Raw genomic sequence first — 15886 nt, forward strand, 5'->3', positions numbered from 1 at the left:
GGCATGGTAAAGTAGTCAGGTCCTAGGACATAGGTAGAATGAGAGCATGAGACATTAACAGTAGCTTCAGGTAGTTAAAAAATTACTATCGTGAACTCATCTTCAGAAGCTGCTGAAAATATTAAACGGAAATTATTCTCGTGTCAGAAACTAATATAGCGAGAAATATGCATTCATTCTAATGGTGATTGATGACATTAAATCATATATTTTTTTATAGTTATTATTGCATGACCAGTTAATTAGTAGAGGCTAATTGATAAACCTGTTCTTATATTTATCTACAACTTAATTTAATGTACAGAACGAGAGAGAAGGGAAGGGAATTATCAGGAGAAAGCTCGAAGCCATTACGACAATATAGCACTTTGGGAGTATAAATAAATGGATTACGTGTGTCCAGTTCTTCTATTATTGCCATTACCGAACTCAAGTGGTTGAGTGTCAAGGACAACAGCAAAACAAAAACTTCAACAAGGTGGTTACAAAATAGAGTAAACAATATAATTGTTTACAACAGTTACAATAATAGCGATATCTATAGTAATAACATCAGCGATATTAACGATAGCAAACGCAATACAGTAACTATGGAGGCAGCAACGGTAGCATGAGTAGGAGTGACACCAATATCGGCAGCAGTAGTAATGACAACCAGAAGCAGCAGTTATCAGCAGTAACTAAAATACTAGATAGTAGAATACTGTACTGAAATACTGTAATTAAAATACCGTAAGTAGCTAAAACTATAGCATTTACAGCGGCCAGCCTTGCCAAGAGTAATAACAGTAGCAGTATTAGCAGTGGCTTCAGCGTAAGGGCACCAGGAGCAGCAGTGGACGCACAGAAGCCGCTCAGGAGGACTACACAGTGAACTAATCTAAGTAATTACCGGGGGATGACAAATTGGGAGCGATCGGGGACAGGGGAATGAGGTGAGTTGGAGAGGATAGAGGGAGGGGGGGCATCTAGGATAGAAGGAGGATGAGCAAGCATAGAGGGTGGGGATGAGGAAATCATGGTAGGGGGTTAGGAGGTTTTGGAGGTAGGAGGGGATGGAGGCTAGGCGGGTTGAGAAATGGGAAGAGGGAGGGGGAGACTATGGGATAAGTGATGGGAATGGGGTGGCTAGGCGTCTCTGACACACTCCCTATCACCATAAAAGCCAAGTCATTATTCTCCTTATCAGGACGTGCGTTTCCACTGCAAGTCGCTATGTTAACTGTCGCTTATAGTGATTTAGTACCGATTATCGGAACGAGTAGTTAGTGAAGCTTATTTGGTGTGTCCACCTTCGATCGTTACATCAAGGTGTAATTGGCAGTTGTGATAGTGCAGGGAGATGCACACCTCGATAAAGACCATTTTCGAGATAGTATAAAGAAAATTAGAAGAGAAGGAGACGAAATGTTGAGGAAATGTTAAAGGAAAGATACGAGAATAATTCCAAGAAAGGAAGACAATAGAAGAAACGTGGGGAGGACAAGAAGGAAATTAACATTTTAAACAATGGTAGATCGAGAAGAACGATCATTGATCTTTTTCTTTCGCTAATGCTGTAATCAGTGTTATAAAATGAATTTGATTTCATGCTCTTCAAAACACACACACACACACACACACACACACACACACACACACACACACACACACACACACACACACACACACACACACACACACACACACACACGCACACCTTTTGAGATATTTACATTTTTGTAATGCAAATAATATAAATAAAAAAGTAAATGGAACAAAGCATGATAAAATTTGATCACCATCCACCACGGCGGCCATAGTGGACACCTTAACAACCGGAAATATTACCTGATTCACAGATGACAGCGCCAATATATAGCGGCGTCTGGGAGACAAAGACAGACGCAGAGAGAGAGAAAGAGAATATGAATATATCTGTCATCCAGAAGACAGTTATGGTGTTGGCCCTCAAGAATGCTGCCAGAGGATCACTCACATATGTCCGTCTCTCACATGACGTAGCATTTACGAAGTTCCTGTGGGAGAGCTTGTGGGTGAGGGGCATGATTCCCACAGCTGCTGCTGCTGCTGCTACTGGGGCCCCGGAACCGTTTCCTTCAAGGATGTGGATACGGCCCCTGGCAGGAAGAAGCGTCAACACATTTTATCTCTAATTGTTTATATAAAATGTTGTATTATTTATATTTTTATTATTTTTATTTATTATTGTTATTATTCGTATTATTATTATTCGTGTTATTATTACTTTTCGTATTATTATTATTCGTGTTATTATTTTCATTATCATTATTATTGATGTTATTATTTAACGTTGAAAAAATCATTTCAGGTTCTAGTTCTTGATTGTGAAACAGAACGCAGAGGGGAGGAAGGGGGCGTGAAACGTGAGCTACCGTGCGTGAATTTGAGTAAGAGCGTTTTTACGTGTCTGCGTAGTCATAATGTGGCCATTGTTCGTGCTTTGAGTTGCCTCCAGCGTCCTGAAGGGTTCTTTTGCTGCGAGAAGATAGGGGGTACTCTGAGGGAAACACACACACACACACACACACACACACACACACACACACACACACACACACACACACACACACACACACACACACACACACACACACGCTGGTAGTGTGACCTGTGACCTGGACGGCAAAGAACACTATGGTCTCACTTTGTCGCCACAAACCACAAACCATATCACCATATGTAACACAAAACTTACTATAATTTAAGTTAAGTTGGGTTGAAAAAGATTAGATTGGGTTGGGTTAGTTTCAGTATTAGGTTGGGTTGGATTAAGTTAGTTTAGGTTAGGTTAGGTGTGTTTAAAGAGTAGCGATGACGTACAATGGCTCATACTTTTCTCAAGTTTTGGACCCTGTTCCGCAAAGCCCAATATGCCTGTGAACTAGTACATCAGTTGATTGAATTTTGAGAGGCGGGACCAGAGAGATGAACCTCAACCCCCGCAAGTACAACTAGGTAAGTATAACTCGGTAAAAACACACACATGAGCTGACTGTGAGACGAGTTTCCTTAATGTTTGTGTAAGCAGAAGTAACGTAAAAGTCAAGAGGTGGACAGTTGACATCTCCAGCAGTCCGAGCGACTTTAAGAGTATCACTTGAGAAACTGTTGCTTAACCTCAACATGATACAGGTACAAAAATAATGAAATTGGTGGCAAACGACCGACTTGATGCACCATAAGTAAGCAACACCTTCCCATTTCAAGAAAAAGAGGTAGATCGTGTGTAAGTAATTATCAGAAGACGGCATCAAACCAGGAAGACTGTGTAGCATCGCCTGTGTCCCGGGATATTCAAAAGGTGCTAAATGTCTCTCAGGATGCCAATACGAGAAGAATAGGACATAAAGCGAGACAAATCAAAAGTATCAAAGTTCACTTTGGGTCTAGGAGCAAGAATCTTATGTCGGAAGAATAATCACAATTATACATAAAGCTAGCGAACATTGGAGCGGCTTTCACTAACTTTTGAACAAGGTGACCTTCAGATTTCTGATATACCACGTATGTGAGACCAGTGGCAGATAGACGGAGAAAACTTAACTTCACGTTGGAAACAAAAGAAGGGAGAAAAAGTTGCATGATCCAGATGTTAAAGATTTTCAGAGGGATTGTCAAAGCTGATAGGCGAGAAATCTTTTAAATTAACAACAATGGAAATATAATTCAGAACATGGAATCCCAGATTAGTCATATGGGAGAACTCTCTTTCCGTGAGATAGATGAGCAAATATAATAGGTTAGATGGGATGGGATAGCAGGAGACCAGGTGACAGAAGCAAGCAGGGTGTCAGGGGCTGGCAAGGTGACATAAACGTGATAGACGAGGTGACACAGACAAGCTGGGTTAACAGAAAAGCGGGGGTGACAGAGGAAAGCGAGGTGACAGAGGAAAGCGGGGGTGACCGAGACAAGTGGGGGGTAACAGAGCATCTCGTTCTTTTAATATGCACAGAAAACGAAGATATTTGTGATCCGTTGATTTTCATATTAGTTGCCTCTGTAACGTTGGTTACCGTCACGTAAACATGCGACCTGTTGGTTGAGAGGTCAAGCTGGACGCAGACAGGTGGTGTCATCTCCCTCACAAACCTCCGCTACGAAAATTCAGGCGTTTCTACGTTTTTAAAGAAATTTGTCGACAACCAAAACTTGTTATTTCGTCTTCGTGACCATAGCAATGAATGTAATTACTTTTCAGTTCATTTTTAATTAAGAAGCTGTAACGCTGTAAAGTTGTTACGAATGTGAATTACATCTATTACGTGTCTCAGTTAGGGGTGACTTTGCTTTTTAAGCCAATTGATATTCTTACGCAAAGCCAACCCAGCTGGATAGAATTAAAATTCACCTAAATCTCCGGAATTCATCAATAGTCTGGACAAAGGGCAACACCAGTAGCATAAAATATCTACCGGTTTCTTAGATTTTCTGGCCTTCTCAAGTTGCAGACGCGATACTCTCTGATCACACTTCCTGTTTGCTAAATTGCGATTACCAATTCAGGGAGAGAGAATACAACGTGGCAGGGTGGTTTAACACGCGTCCGAGGTGCCTGGCGCTGAAGACGTGTGGGAGAGAACAAATCCACAAGGGCCGTGACGAGGATTCGAACCTGCGTCCGGGAGCAACCCAGACACTGCCTTAATCGACACTGCCTTAATCATTTGATGCATCACGTTAGTGTGATCTCTGTGTGTAACATGTGGGAGAGTATGTGGCTGCCCTTGTGTGTGTGTGTTGTAGGGGGAGGGGTGAATGTGTGGGTGGATGTGTGTGTGTGTTTGTGTGTGTGTGTGTGTGTGTGTGTGTGTGCGGATGAATATGTGGGTGTGTATATATATGTAAAGTGTGTGTGTGTGGATGGATATGTGGGTGTGTATATATATGTAAAGTGTGTGTGTGTGTGTGTGTTTTATTTGTAGTGCTTGACGAGGTGGGGATGGTGTGTGACAATCTAGTTTTGTTTTAAATATAACATGGGCCACTTGAACACCCACATGGAGAGGCATGGGGAAAGGGTGTGGGTGGCGATGAGGGACGTAGGGGCTCTTTATCACTGTCCACCTCCACCTACCCTCGACCGACCTCTGTGTGTGTGTGTGGATGCTTACACTCAACGCGCACACTCACGAACGAACATGCCCTCTCAACACACCAGACTGTCAGACAGCCTCTGCTATATGTCGCTATAATTAGTAATCTCAACTACCACTACTACTAGTACAAGGACTACCCTATTCTAATCTTTATAACGAAGGGTGTAATTTCCACTGGTTGATTATCAATCATGGCTATTTAAGTAGGTAATAGTAAGACCTACTTACTATTAAGTAGGTAATAGGTAATAATAGTCAGTGCCAGCTAACTGACCGCCACCTGCTACATGTCCAAACTGGTCCCAGAGCTGAGAGAGATAAGCTCCAAGAAACGACTACAAGTGGTAAACCTCACGTCACTGGAAGAGGAGGAAACAGGAGAGACATGATTCCCACATACAAACTACTCATAGCAGACAAGGACAGAATATTCAGCATGGGGGTGACATGCGAACAAAGGGACACAGATGGAAACTCAGTAACTAATAGCGCCACAGAGACAAAGTTTTTTCAGTGTTAGAGTAGTTAAAAAATGGAATGCGCTAAGAAGTAAAGTAGTGGAGGCATAGTCCATACTCAGAGCCCAATTGGCTCTGGAACCTTTACACCGGTCGATTGAGAGTTAAGAGGCGGGACCCAAGAGCCATCGCCAGTCCCCCTCAATTATAACTAGGTGAGTACCACCATCTATCACTACCACCTTTTACCTTAGGTATTTCATCTCCAGCTCGTCTGCTGGAGATGATCCTGTCAGTACTCCCGTGATATTCAGTATCAGCGGCACAATACAACCGAGCAATACTCAACCATTATCATCACCACAATACTCCGTCAACACCTCTACAACAGTCCACCATCACCACCGCAATACTCAACCATCACCATCGCAATCACGTTAATCACCATTTCTCTCCCAATTCTCATTATGGCTCCTACTGGTTTTCTCATTGGTACATCACGATACTCTACCTCCCCACGTCCTTTCCCACCCCTTTGGACATAAAACCTAAAAAAAAAAACATCACTTGGTTCGGAGAAAAGAAAGAGGTGAGAAAGAGAGTTCATCTTCTACATAATTCCCACTAGACAAGTCCACTTAGCTCACATGATTCCCTCACCCTTGCCTACTTTTTGGCAGACTTCTCTTGCATATTAAATCACTGATTGTTCCGTCACCTCTAAAATGAAGATATGGCATTAATATTCTTGTGAAATGTTATATAAATCAGAAATGACTTGTCGCATTTATCTGAAGGTAACATTATTACTACCTGTCTAAAAAAAATAATAGTACCATCGGTGACTGTGGAAGGAATGTGTAAAATGTCAACTGTTGAATTCAAAATAATAATCTACGTTTACTTCATTCCACACAGAAATCACAATTGTGTGATGCATCAAATGAATTCGAGGATTCGAATGCAGGTTTGAATCCTCGTCACGGCCCTTGTGGATTTGTTCTACGTTTACTACAGTTTTTTTTTTTTTGTAAAAGGTTCGAAAAAGAACAAAATCGAATTTTTCCTTTTGTAGGCCTAGTATAGTACATATATGTACTAAATTTGGCGTTTGATTGCGTATAATAGTTCTAGAACTGATTATTAGTTCGATTCCGGATGGAGCAAGGGCTTGGGCACCTTTTTTATATATCCAAGCACCTTGTCCTCATACTCCATTCATTTGAGAGATACCCCTGTACTCAACTTAAGGCTCCCCCCTTAAGTCAGCCTGTAGCTCTAGCTTAAGTAAGAGTCTCTAGGTATAAACAATATTGAAAACTTTCTGACAATCACGGATGATGGTGTTTGCTATGCCCGCTTTGACAGATTCGTTTTGCTGTAAAACCCTTATTAGATTTGTGAAACACGATTCTCTCACCGGACCCTATATTGATCTTTCGAGACGAAATTCAACTATTTTAAGTGCATCAGTCTCTAATATCTGTGTAAATGATACGGCTCTATAGTTCACTGTCTTCTGTCTTCCAACTTTCTTTTGTATATAGGCATCACGGTAGCGAATTTTCTACTTCTGGTTGTTTTCCCACTTACTAGCGAAGAGTTGAATAATATAACAAGGGATCTACATATTGTGAGTCGTCTCCATTGATATCCAGGGTGACATATTGCCTAGGACTGTGGGTTCCATTACATCTACTCCACTAGCTGCTTCCAAACACTTTTAAATGACGCCAAGGGCCCAGAGACTCTTTCATGTTGTTACACAACCAAAGACCTCATTCGCTCCAATCAGCTACCACCTACTGTCTACTTATACTCGTGCCACCTCTTGTGGTGACTTAATCTTCATCAGTCAATCGGTCTTTAAATGACACTATTTAGACAGTTTCTTTTGAGTGTCGATTTTCTTGTCACTTTTAGATGTATGTTCAAGCCCTATTCCAAATTGAAAATTTAATTGAAACTATATTTTAATACTTTGCATACTTCCTTACCATTCTCCGTGTGTCCTTCCTCTCTTCTGTGTACTCCGCTCACTTGGTCATTCACGGCATCTTCCTGCTGATAATGCCGGCGAATGACAAGTGATCATGTTATACAAAACTCTGTGTGTGAGTATGTGTGTGTGTGTGTGTGGGGAGGGAACGTGTGTGAGATAAACTAATTTCTGAGAGGCCTGGGTTTGAAATATTCCATCATTCGACTATATCCATATTCCGAATGAGTAGTCGGATTGAAGGAAAGAATTGAAGGGAGTGACGTAGTGGTTAAGTTAGGTTTGGTTAGGCTCTCGATGAGAAAATCTGATGTGTGCGTGAGAGTGAGTGAGGAGGAGGGACAGAGAGAAAGAGAGAGAGAGTAGGGCAGGGAAGCAGGAGAAGCAATGTTTATATATGAGGCCAAGGGACAGTGAATAAGAGACAGTGAGGAGAGTGACGATGGCCGATGATAGCGTACTGGTGGTCAGTGATAGCGCATGCAAGGAAGGCTCCGGGTCAATTAAGATGGCGAGAAAGATTGCTGGAGTGACGCTGACCAGAGAGAGAGAGAGAGAGAGAGACAGTGTACTAGAGTGAGACAGAGAGAGAAAATTAAATAAATTTCTCAGAGGTAGAGAGAGAGAGAGGAAGAAGGGCATGTTGCATAATTTTGAGCCAGATACATGCAACTTCGGAGGAACAGATTGTGAGCCGGATTATGAGCTACCCGATTCTGCCAGCCGACTAATCCACCCAATCCAAGAACGCGGCGAGGGATTGGGTGCGTTTGGCGGTGAAATATGGTCCATTCCGTATGGAGATTGGTCGATTAGGGTACGAAGATTAGGGTAGACGGCGTTCAATTAGCGAGTAAGGGTCTGGAGTGGAAAAGCTCCACACAGTTCGCTTAGCAATACTGAAGCAACAAACACAACAACAACAATAATAATGAGTAACAGTTCTTTGCCTATGAATTTATATTTGTTCCAAAGTGGTTAAAAATGTTGTTCCAAAGAGGTTTAAAATTTCAGGTTCCTCTCGCCTTTTTCGTAGGTTTACTCTTTCATTATGCTTCTATATATTGTGTGGTTTATTCATATATATATATATATATATATATATATATATATATATATATATATATATATATATATATATATATATATATATATATATATATATATATATATATGGTGTGATTATCTGTAAATTTTACATTTTTCATTTTATCATCTTTCCAAAATTTTAATTACTTTTATTTATATTATTATTATTATTATTATTTTTATTATTATTATTATTATTTTTATTATTATTATTATTATTATTGTTGTTGTTAAGTATGTAGGTGGCCGTGATGATGGCGGTGTAAAGGGTGGCAGTGGTGTTGTGGTGCTGGTGGTGGTGTAGAGGGTGGCGGTGATATAGGGGGTGGCGGTGTTGTGGTGGTGTAGAGGGTGGCGGTGGTGTGGCGGTGTAGGTGGTAGGCAGTAATGTGGCACTGGCGAGGCTAGACACGTCTTGCTCTGTTGTTCATGCGCAGTGCCTGACTTATGCTTCGTCTACCCGCGGAATTACTCACTCAAGCTGAGACCTAGGTCACCAGAAAGGCCCCTTGGGGCTAGAGGGAGAAGGAGGTGCACTAAAGGGGGTGATAAGGGGTGTGTGGCATCCGCTCGTATTCCCCCCCCCCCCCCTTCTCCATGGTGCAAAGGGACCTCATCCTCAGTCGGAAGAGGCAAGACAGAATATTATCATATATCCCCTTTTATATGAAGGGGAGAGGGAGGGGTGTCGGGGGCAAAGATCAACATAGTATAACTCCGTGCAGGGTCAGAGGCGGAACCTTCTTAGCGGACATGATGGCCTGTTTCACAAGTAGTTCCTGCATAATGTCATCCTCAGTACGGAAGATATACGCTGGGAGTGTTTTGGAAAGGTTGTGTAAGGAGGGTTCTGAGGCTTTCGGAGACTTTGGAAGTTGTGTATAGAATGTTTTGAGGTTTAGGGAGTTGTTGTGTATGGAGTGTTTTGGAGGAATTGAGATTTGTGTATGGAGTCTTTGGACTCCATACAGTTCAAACCTTTTAAAAACCTACTCACACACACACACACACATATATATATATATATATATATATATATATATATATATATATATATATATATATATATATATATATATATATATATATATATATATATATATATATATATATATATATATATAAATGCCTTCTTGGGCTTCTATATTCCTTTCGTGTCAGCTTTTCCCCTTTCCTCATTTGTCAAATGTTCTCCCCTCATTGACCATTCATTCTCTTCATCTTATGTCCCCTCTCTTCCTTACGCCGCAAAGTAAATAGCTTATTACACGACAGTCAAATATCTGGGTTATATTTCTGGTTACTTCATATGCACTCTCTCTCTCTCTCTCTCTCTCTCTCTCTCTCTCTCTCTCTCTCTCTCTCTCTCTCTCTCTCTCTCTCTCTCTCTCTCTCTCTCTCTCTCTCTCTCTCTCTCTTTCTCTCTTTCTCTCCTTTAATGGAACATTAACGTTTGTTCAAATATTACATATTTCGTAAAATGTGAGTAAAAAGTTCGAACCTATGATCGTGTAATAAATAAATATAAAATCTTAAAACAATATAAAATACATAGAACAATACTTAGAACATTTTTTAGATTACAAGCAACTGATGCTATGTTTTGGACACTGAGTATTGGGCTGTATATATTGCTGAATGTCACAGTTTCAACGAATTATGTAATTTTCGTCAAGAACACCAACAAATATAAACATATTCACTAATTTTAAGAACTCAGAGTCCCTATCCCCAGAGGGAACAAAACGTCGAGTCCACCGAAACTTAAGTGACAAACATCAGGCTCGTGCCTTGAGCATGTGAAAGAAATTAATGATATGAAATTGTATTTTGTGGGGTAATGTTTATTCTTGGTGACATGAGTCATAGGCGGTGAGGTGCAGGCCAGCTAGCGGTTGTCGTGTTGTCGCGGGTGATTCTTGGAGATGCAGTGTGGGGGGAGCATTATGTAATCGATATGTTGTGTGTGTGTGTGTGTGTGTGTGTGTGTGTGTGTGTGTGTGTGTGTGTGTGTGTGTGTGTGTGTGTGTGTGCATATGTGTGAGAGACACATAGAGACCCTTAAACGTCTCCATGTGCAAGTTGCACGAAAGATAAATATGTCTCAAGGTTAAGGGAGGGTGTAATGATAGATAAAAATCTCAAGGTAGAGAGATGGTATCAAGATATATGGCATACAAACTCAAAGAGAGATTGGCAATGTAGAAAAATATAGTGTCAGGTGGAGGTTTTCGAAGTAGATGGGGGAGTAATTAAAGTAAATGGAAAATTAGCAAAGAAGGTGAAGTTGGCATGGTAGAGATATTAAGGTAAATTTAATGGCCCAGGGAAAGAGAGGTTTCGTCTCCTGAGTAAAACTTTAGGCAGACTCCATGGACAGCCTGCTCTCTGGTCTGGCCATAGGGCTTAGAGACAGGTACATAGAGACACAGAGGTGCCTAGTGACAGACCAAACACAGGTGGTGCCAAGTGACAGACCTGAGACAGGTGGTACCTAGTGATAGACCAGAGGCAGTCTGTAATTTGGTACCTAGATACAGACCAGAGACGGGAGCCCAGTGACACATAGGAGACAGGAATCTAATGATTGCCTAGAGACAGATACAAAGAACCATTGGTTAAAAAAGAAGTAATGCGTAGTAAAGCACTTAAAAACAGGAAAATATAATTGAAAATAAAGAAATGTAAGGGCCACGAAGAAATAAATATAACAAATTATGAAAATAAGGCAACAAATAGAGACATCAAGACAAAGACAAGATAAAGAGGTATTGAAGAAATAAATGATAGAAATACAAGAAAGGAGAAGCTCTTAGGTGCAGAGAAGAGAGGAGAAGGAGGAATTTAGGGAAGGCCAGAGTGTTTGGAGAGGGAAAGAAGGTAATCTGGGGAAGATTTATATGTGTTTGTCGATGGAGAGGTGGCAAGAGCAGCCAAGGGATTTATGTGGCCCTTGGTAATGAGCAAAATATATCCAGGTTTAGAGGAGGAAATTCAGATTATTTTTGTCAATATTGGAACTGTACACGTATTTTAAGGGCATACATACATACCTTATATATACATATAGATAATGTATGTTAAGAGAAGGTTAATGCAAAATCAAAAATTACCAAATCCAAGTATTTAGCCTTGGAAATAGGAAAATAAATTAGTTGGGGCGCTTCACAGACGACCCCTGAAGGATTGAAGACCGAAGGTGTCGTGGAAAACTTAGGGTGGGATTCCATTCCACAACATGAAATGTAGCAAAATAATAGATAGCGATGCGTTCAATTACTGGGTTGACGATATGTTGCTCATAGTTGCTTCTCATAGCAACTATGAGAAGCAGCAATGTACCATCTGCAGGACTTTTCTTGGAGAGGCGGAACACAATGTACATGTTGGAAGTTGGTGTCATTTGTATTCCCATACTTGTTTCTGCAGGATCGAACGGTTAGCTCCTGGACCCCACCTTTCTATCATCGGTTGTCTAATGTACCGACTTCCAACCAATTTTGTCTATGTGTTTGTGTATTTGTGTACTCATTCAATTATGCTTGCGGGGAGGGTTGATTTTCGGCACTTTGTTGTCGCCTCTCAAACGTCAATCAACTGGTGTACAGGTTCCTGAGCCTATTGGGCTCAATATCAGCTATTCAGGGCTCATATCACATATGAAACTGTCCCTTCTCTCATCTGTCAATCAACTGGTGTACAGGTTCCTGAGGCTATTGGGCTCATATCACATATGAAACTGTAAATAGAGTCTGCCTCCTCCACATCACTTTCTAGTGTATTCCATTCGTTAACTACTCTGACACTAAAAAAAATAATTATAATGCCTCTGTGACTCATGTAGGTATACAATTTTCACAATTGTCCCCTTGTGCGTGTACCCCCTGTGTTAAATCAACTATCTTTATCTACCCACTTAATTCCTCTGAGAATCTTTAATGTGGTCTTCATGTCTCCCCTAACTCTTTTGTCTTCCTGCGACGTTAAGTTTAGTTCACATAGTCTCTCCCTGTGGCCCATGCCCCTCAGCTCTGGTACTAGTCTGGTGGTATACCGTCGAACTTTCTTCAATTTAGTCATGTGCTTGGCTAGACACGGACTCAACGCTGGATATGCATACTTCAGGATTGGACTGATATATGTGGAATACAAGGTTCTGGATGATTCCTGACACAGTTGTGTGTGTGTGTATGTACTCACCTAGTTCTGCTTGCGGTGGTTGAGCTCTGGCTCTTTGGTCCCGCCTCTCAACAGTCAATCAACTGATGTACAGATTCTTGAGCCTACAGGGCTCTATCATATCTACATTGGAAACTGTGTATGGAGTCTGCCTTCACCATATCACTACCTAATGCATTCCATTTACTAACTACTCTGACACTGAAAAGTTCTTTCTTACGTCCCTTTGGCCCATTTGGGTACTCAGTCTCCACTTGTATCCCCATTTTCTTGTACCACCCGTGTTAAACAATTTATCATTTCCTACCCTCTCAATTCCTCTGATAGTTTTGTAGGTAGTGATCATGTCTCCCTTTACTCTTCTGTCTTCCAGTGTCAATATGTGTATGTGTGTGTGTGTGTGTGTGTGTGTGTGTGTGTGTGTGTGTGTGTGTGTGTGTGTGTGTGTGTGTGTGTGTGTGTGTGTGTGTGTGTGTTTGTGTGTGCCTGCTTGTGTTTCCCAATATTCGTCAACCACTCATCTTGAATAATAGGTCATATAAACATATAAGTCCAACACCAAAGTTTGTTTAAAACAATGTTTAAATACGGTGCTAAACATTGTATTGATGTGTTAAACACTATGCTTAATGCAGCAAACGTAGATTTTTGGTGTATTAATGTATTTATTTGAAAGCCATTACTCATTAACCCAAATCGTGCTCATATATCAGGTAGTGAGAGTGATGTGTCAACTGTCTCATCTTGGCCTCATATTAGGTAATGACTGTCATGTCATATATCTCATCCTCATATTAGGTAATGACAGTAATGTCATATGTCTCAACTTACCCGTCACATAAGATAGTGAGAATAATGTGTCCTCATCCTTTTTTGACATGGAGAAAATAATTGCATGAGTGATTTAAAGACGTCAGAGATACGAGGCATCTGTCTCTTCGTTATGAAGGATTGAATTATATAACGGCGATTATTTCGTGAATGAACAGAGATGATATTCACAACGTAAGATCAGCAGTCAGAAAAAGGTTCAGTGATTTATAATAACTTGGGGGGGGGGCGAAGATTGGTCATGTTGTAGTGATTGAGACCGTACCTAACCATTTGTGTGGGACCATACCTAACCATCTGTGTGGGACCATACCTAACCATCTGTGTGGGACCATACCTAACCATCTGTGTGGGACTGTACCTAACCATCTGTGTGAGACCATATCCAGCCATCTGTGTGGGACCATTCCCAACCTGTGTATTAAACCACAATGTGTGTGCGAGACAATACCCAACCACGAGTGTGGTACCATACCCAACCATGAGTGTGAGACCATACCCAACCACGAGTGTGAGACCATACCCAACCACGAGTGTGGTACCATACCCAACTATGAGTGTGAGACCATACCCAACCACGAGTGTGAGACCATACCCAACCACGAGTGTGAGACCAGACCCAACCACGAGTGTGAGACTATACCCAACCACGAGTGTGGTACCACACCCAACCACGAGTGTGAGACCATACCCAACCATGAGTGTGAGACCATACCCAACCACGAGTGTGAGACCATACCCAACCACGAGTGTGAGACCATACCCAACCACGAGTGTGAGACCATACCCAACCACGAGTGTGAGACCATACCCAACCACGAGTGTGAGACCATACCCAACCACGAGTGTGAGACCATACCCAACCACGAGTGTGAGACCAAACCCAACCACGAGTGTGAGACCATACCCAACCACGAGTGTGAGACCAAACCCAACCACGAGTGTGAGACCATACCCATCCACGAGTGTGAGACCATACCCAACCACGAGTGTGAGACCATACCCAACCACGAGTGTGAGACCATACCCAACCACGAGTGTGAGACCATACCCAACAATGCTTGCGTTGTGGCACAATCTTGCTGGTTACACAATTAAAACAATTACATTGGAATGCTGCTGCATTTTAGCCAAGCAAGACAAAGTTTTATGCTCAGTACCTTGACCTTTCAGTGGGACAGTGCGTTGATTATCTTTCAGTGGAATGGTGTTTACTTTATCACTGCCTTTCCCCTAAAGGATGAAGAGTTTTTAATCTGAAAAGCGGGCCCGAAGGGTTCTGATGATGAACGCAAAGCACTCTGATGGCAATCCCGGAGCACTCTGATCCTGGAACTCGGAAGATATGTCGAATATACCCATTCGGAACGTTAATATGATGACACGGTCTTCATAGCGAAGGAGAGAAACTTTGCAATTTATCAATTTTACAATTGTTACAAAAAAATTCAAGTGGTTTGCAATTTTTCTAGTGGTTTATTTATGTCTATGAACATTCACTTTGCATTTAAATGAGCATTTCGCAGCCTGGATGCAAATAGAATTTCGATTCTAATTTCATGAAGCCCCCCAAAAAATAGTGCCTGTGCGTTCTTAAAATTCTTATCTTATAAGGGTATCATGAGTTCTCTGACGTTCTTAATGTATTTATATTATTGTTGTTAATTCTTTCATAATTTTGTGCACTTTCACTGAAGATAAAGATTATTTTTTTGTCGTGCATTCTTGTTATATTTTAAAATGTGAATTTCTGAATGACTTACATGCAGGAAATTTTCGAAAATCTTCCTCTACACTAATATTTTTCCAAATTTGTCCAACGAGCACAAATTAATAATTTACAAGATAGTTTCTCAATTCATATAAAATCTTGGTATTTTTTTATATACTTATCAAATATATGTTTCCCAATAGACCCATTTACAACTTTTGGGGGAAGACGAAGGATGGGGAAAAAATGAAATATTATGGAAAACATAAAACATGGAGGGTTGACGTCGTATGAAATTCATATCGTTGATTCATGGCGCTCTGGCTGTCCCTGGCGCAACGTTGGAGGAACGTGAGTTATTTGGTCCGTGTCGGCGCTAGGGACCCCAGCCACTGTTGGGAGGCGTCTCGTGGAGAAGGGCGTCCCTTTCCACCAGCTGCTTAAAGGAAGGGGGGGACGTGTTTAGGAGGTATCTTGTGGAGACGGGCGCCCCTTC

The 15886-nt window shown here is 41.3% G+C and overlaps 1 protein-coding gene across 1 annotated transcript; it reads left to right on the forward strand.

Annotated features, from left to right (window-relative positions):
* Nucleotides 1-610: 610 nt before the first annotated feature.
* LOC123761481 (uncharacterized) lies at nt 611-14777 on the forward strand. The gene is made up of 2 exons (XM_069314417.1): nt 611-676; nt 14124-14777. Exons 1-2 carry the CDS (start codon nt 611-613, stop codon nt 14775-14777), a joined length of 720 nt encoding a protein of 239 aa, XP_069170518.1.
* Nucleotides 14778-15886: the final 1109 nt, after the last annotated feature.

The sequence above is a fragment of the Procambarus clarkii genome, chromosome 7 (assembly GCF_040958095.1).
Source record: "Procambarus clarkii isolate CNS0578487 chromosome 7, FALCON_Pclarkii_2.0, whole genome shotgun sequence".
In the NCBI taxonomy this organism is placed as follows: Eukaryota; Metazoa; Arthropoda; class Malacostraca; order Decapoda; family Cambaridae; genus Procambarus; species Procambarus clarkii.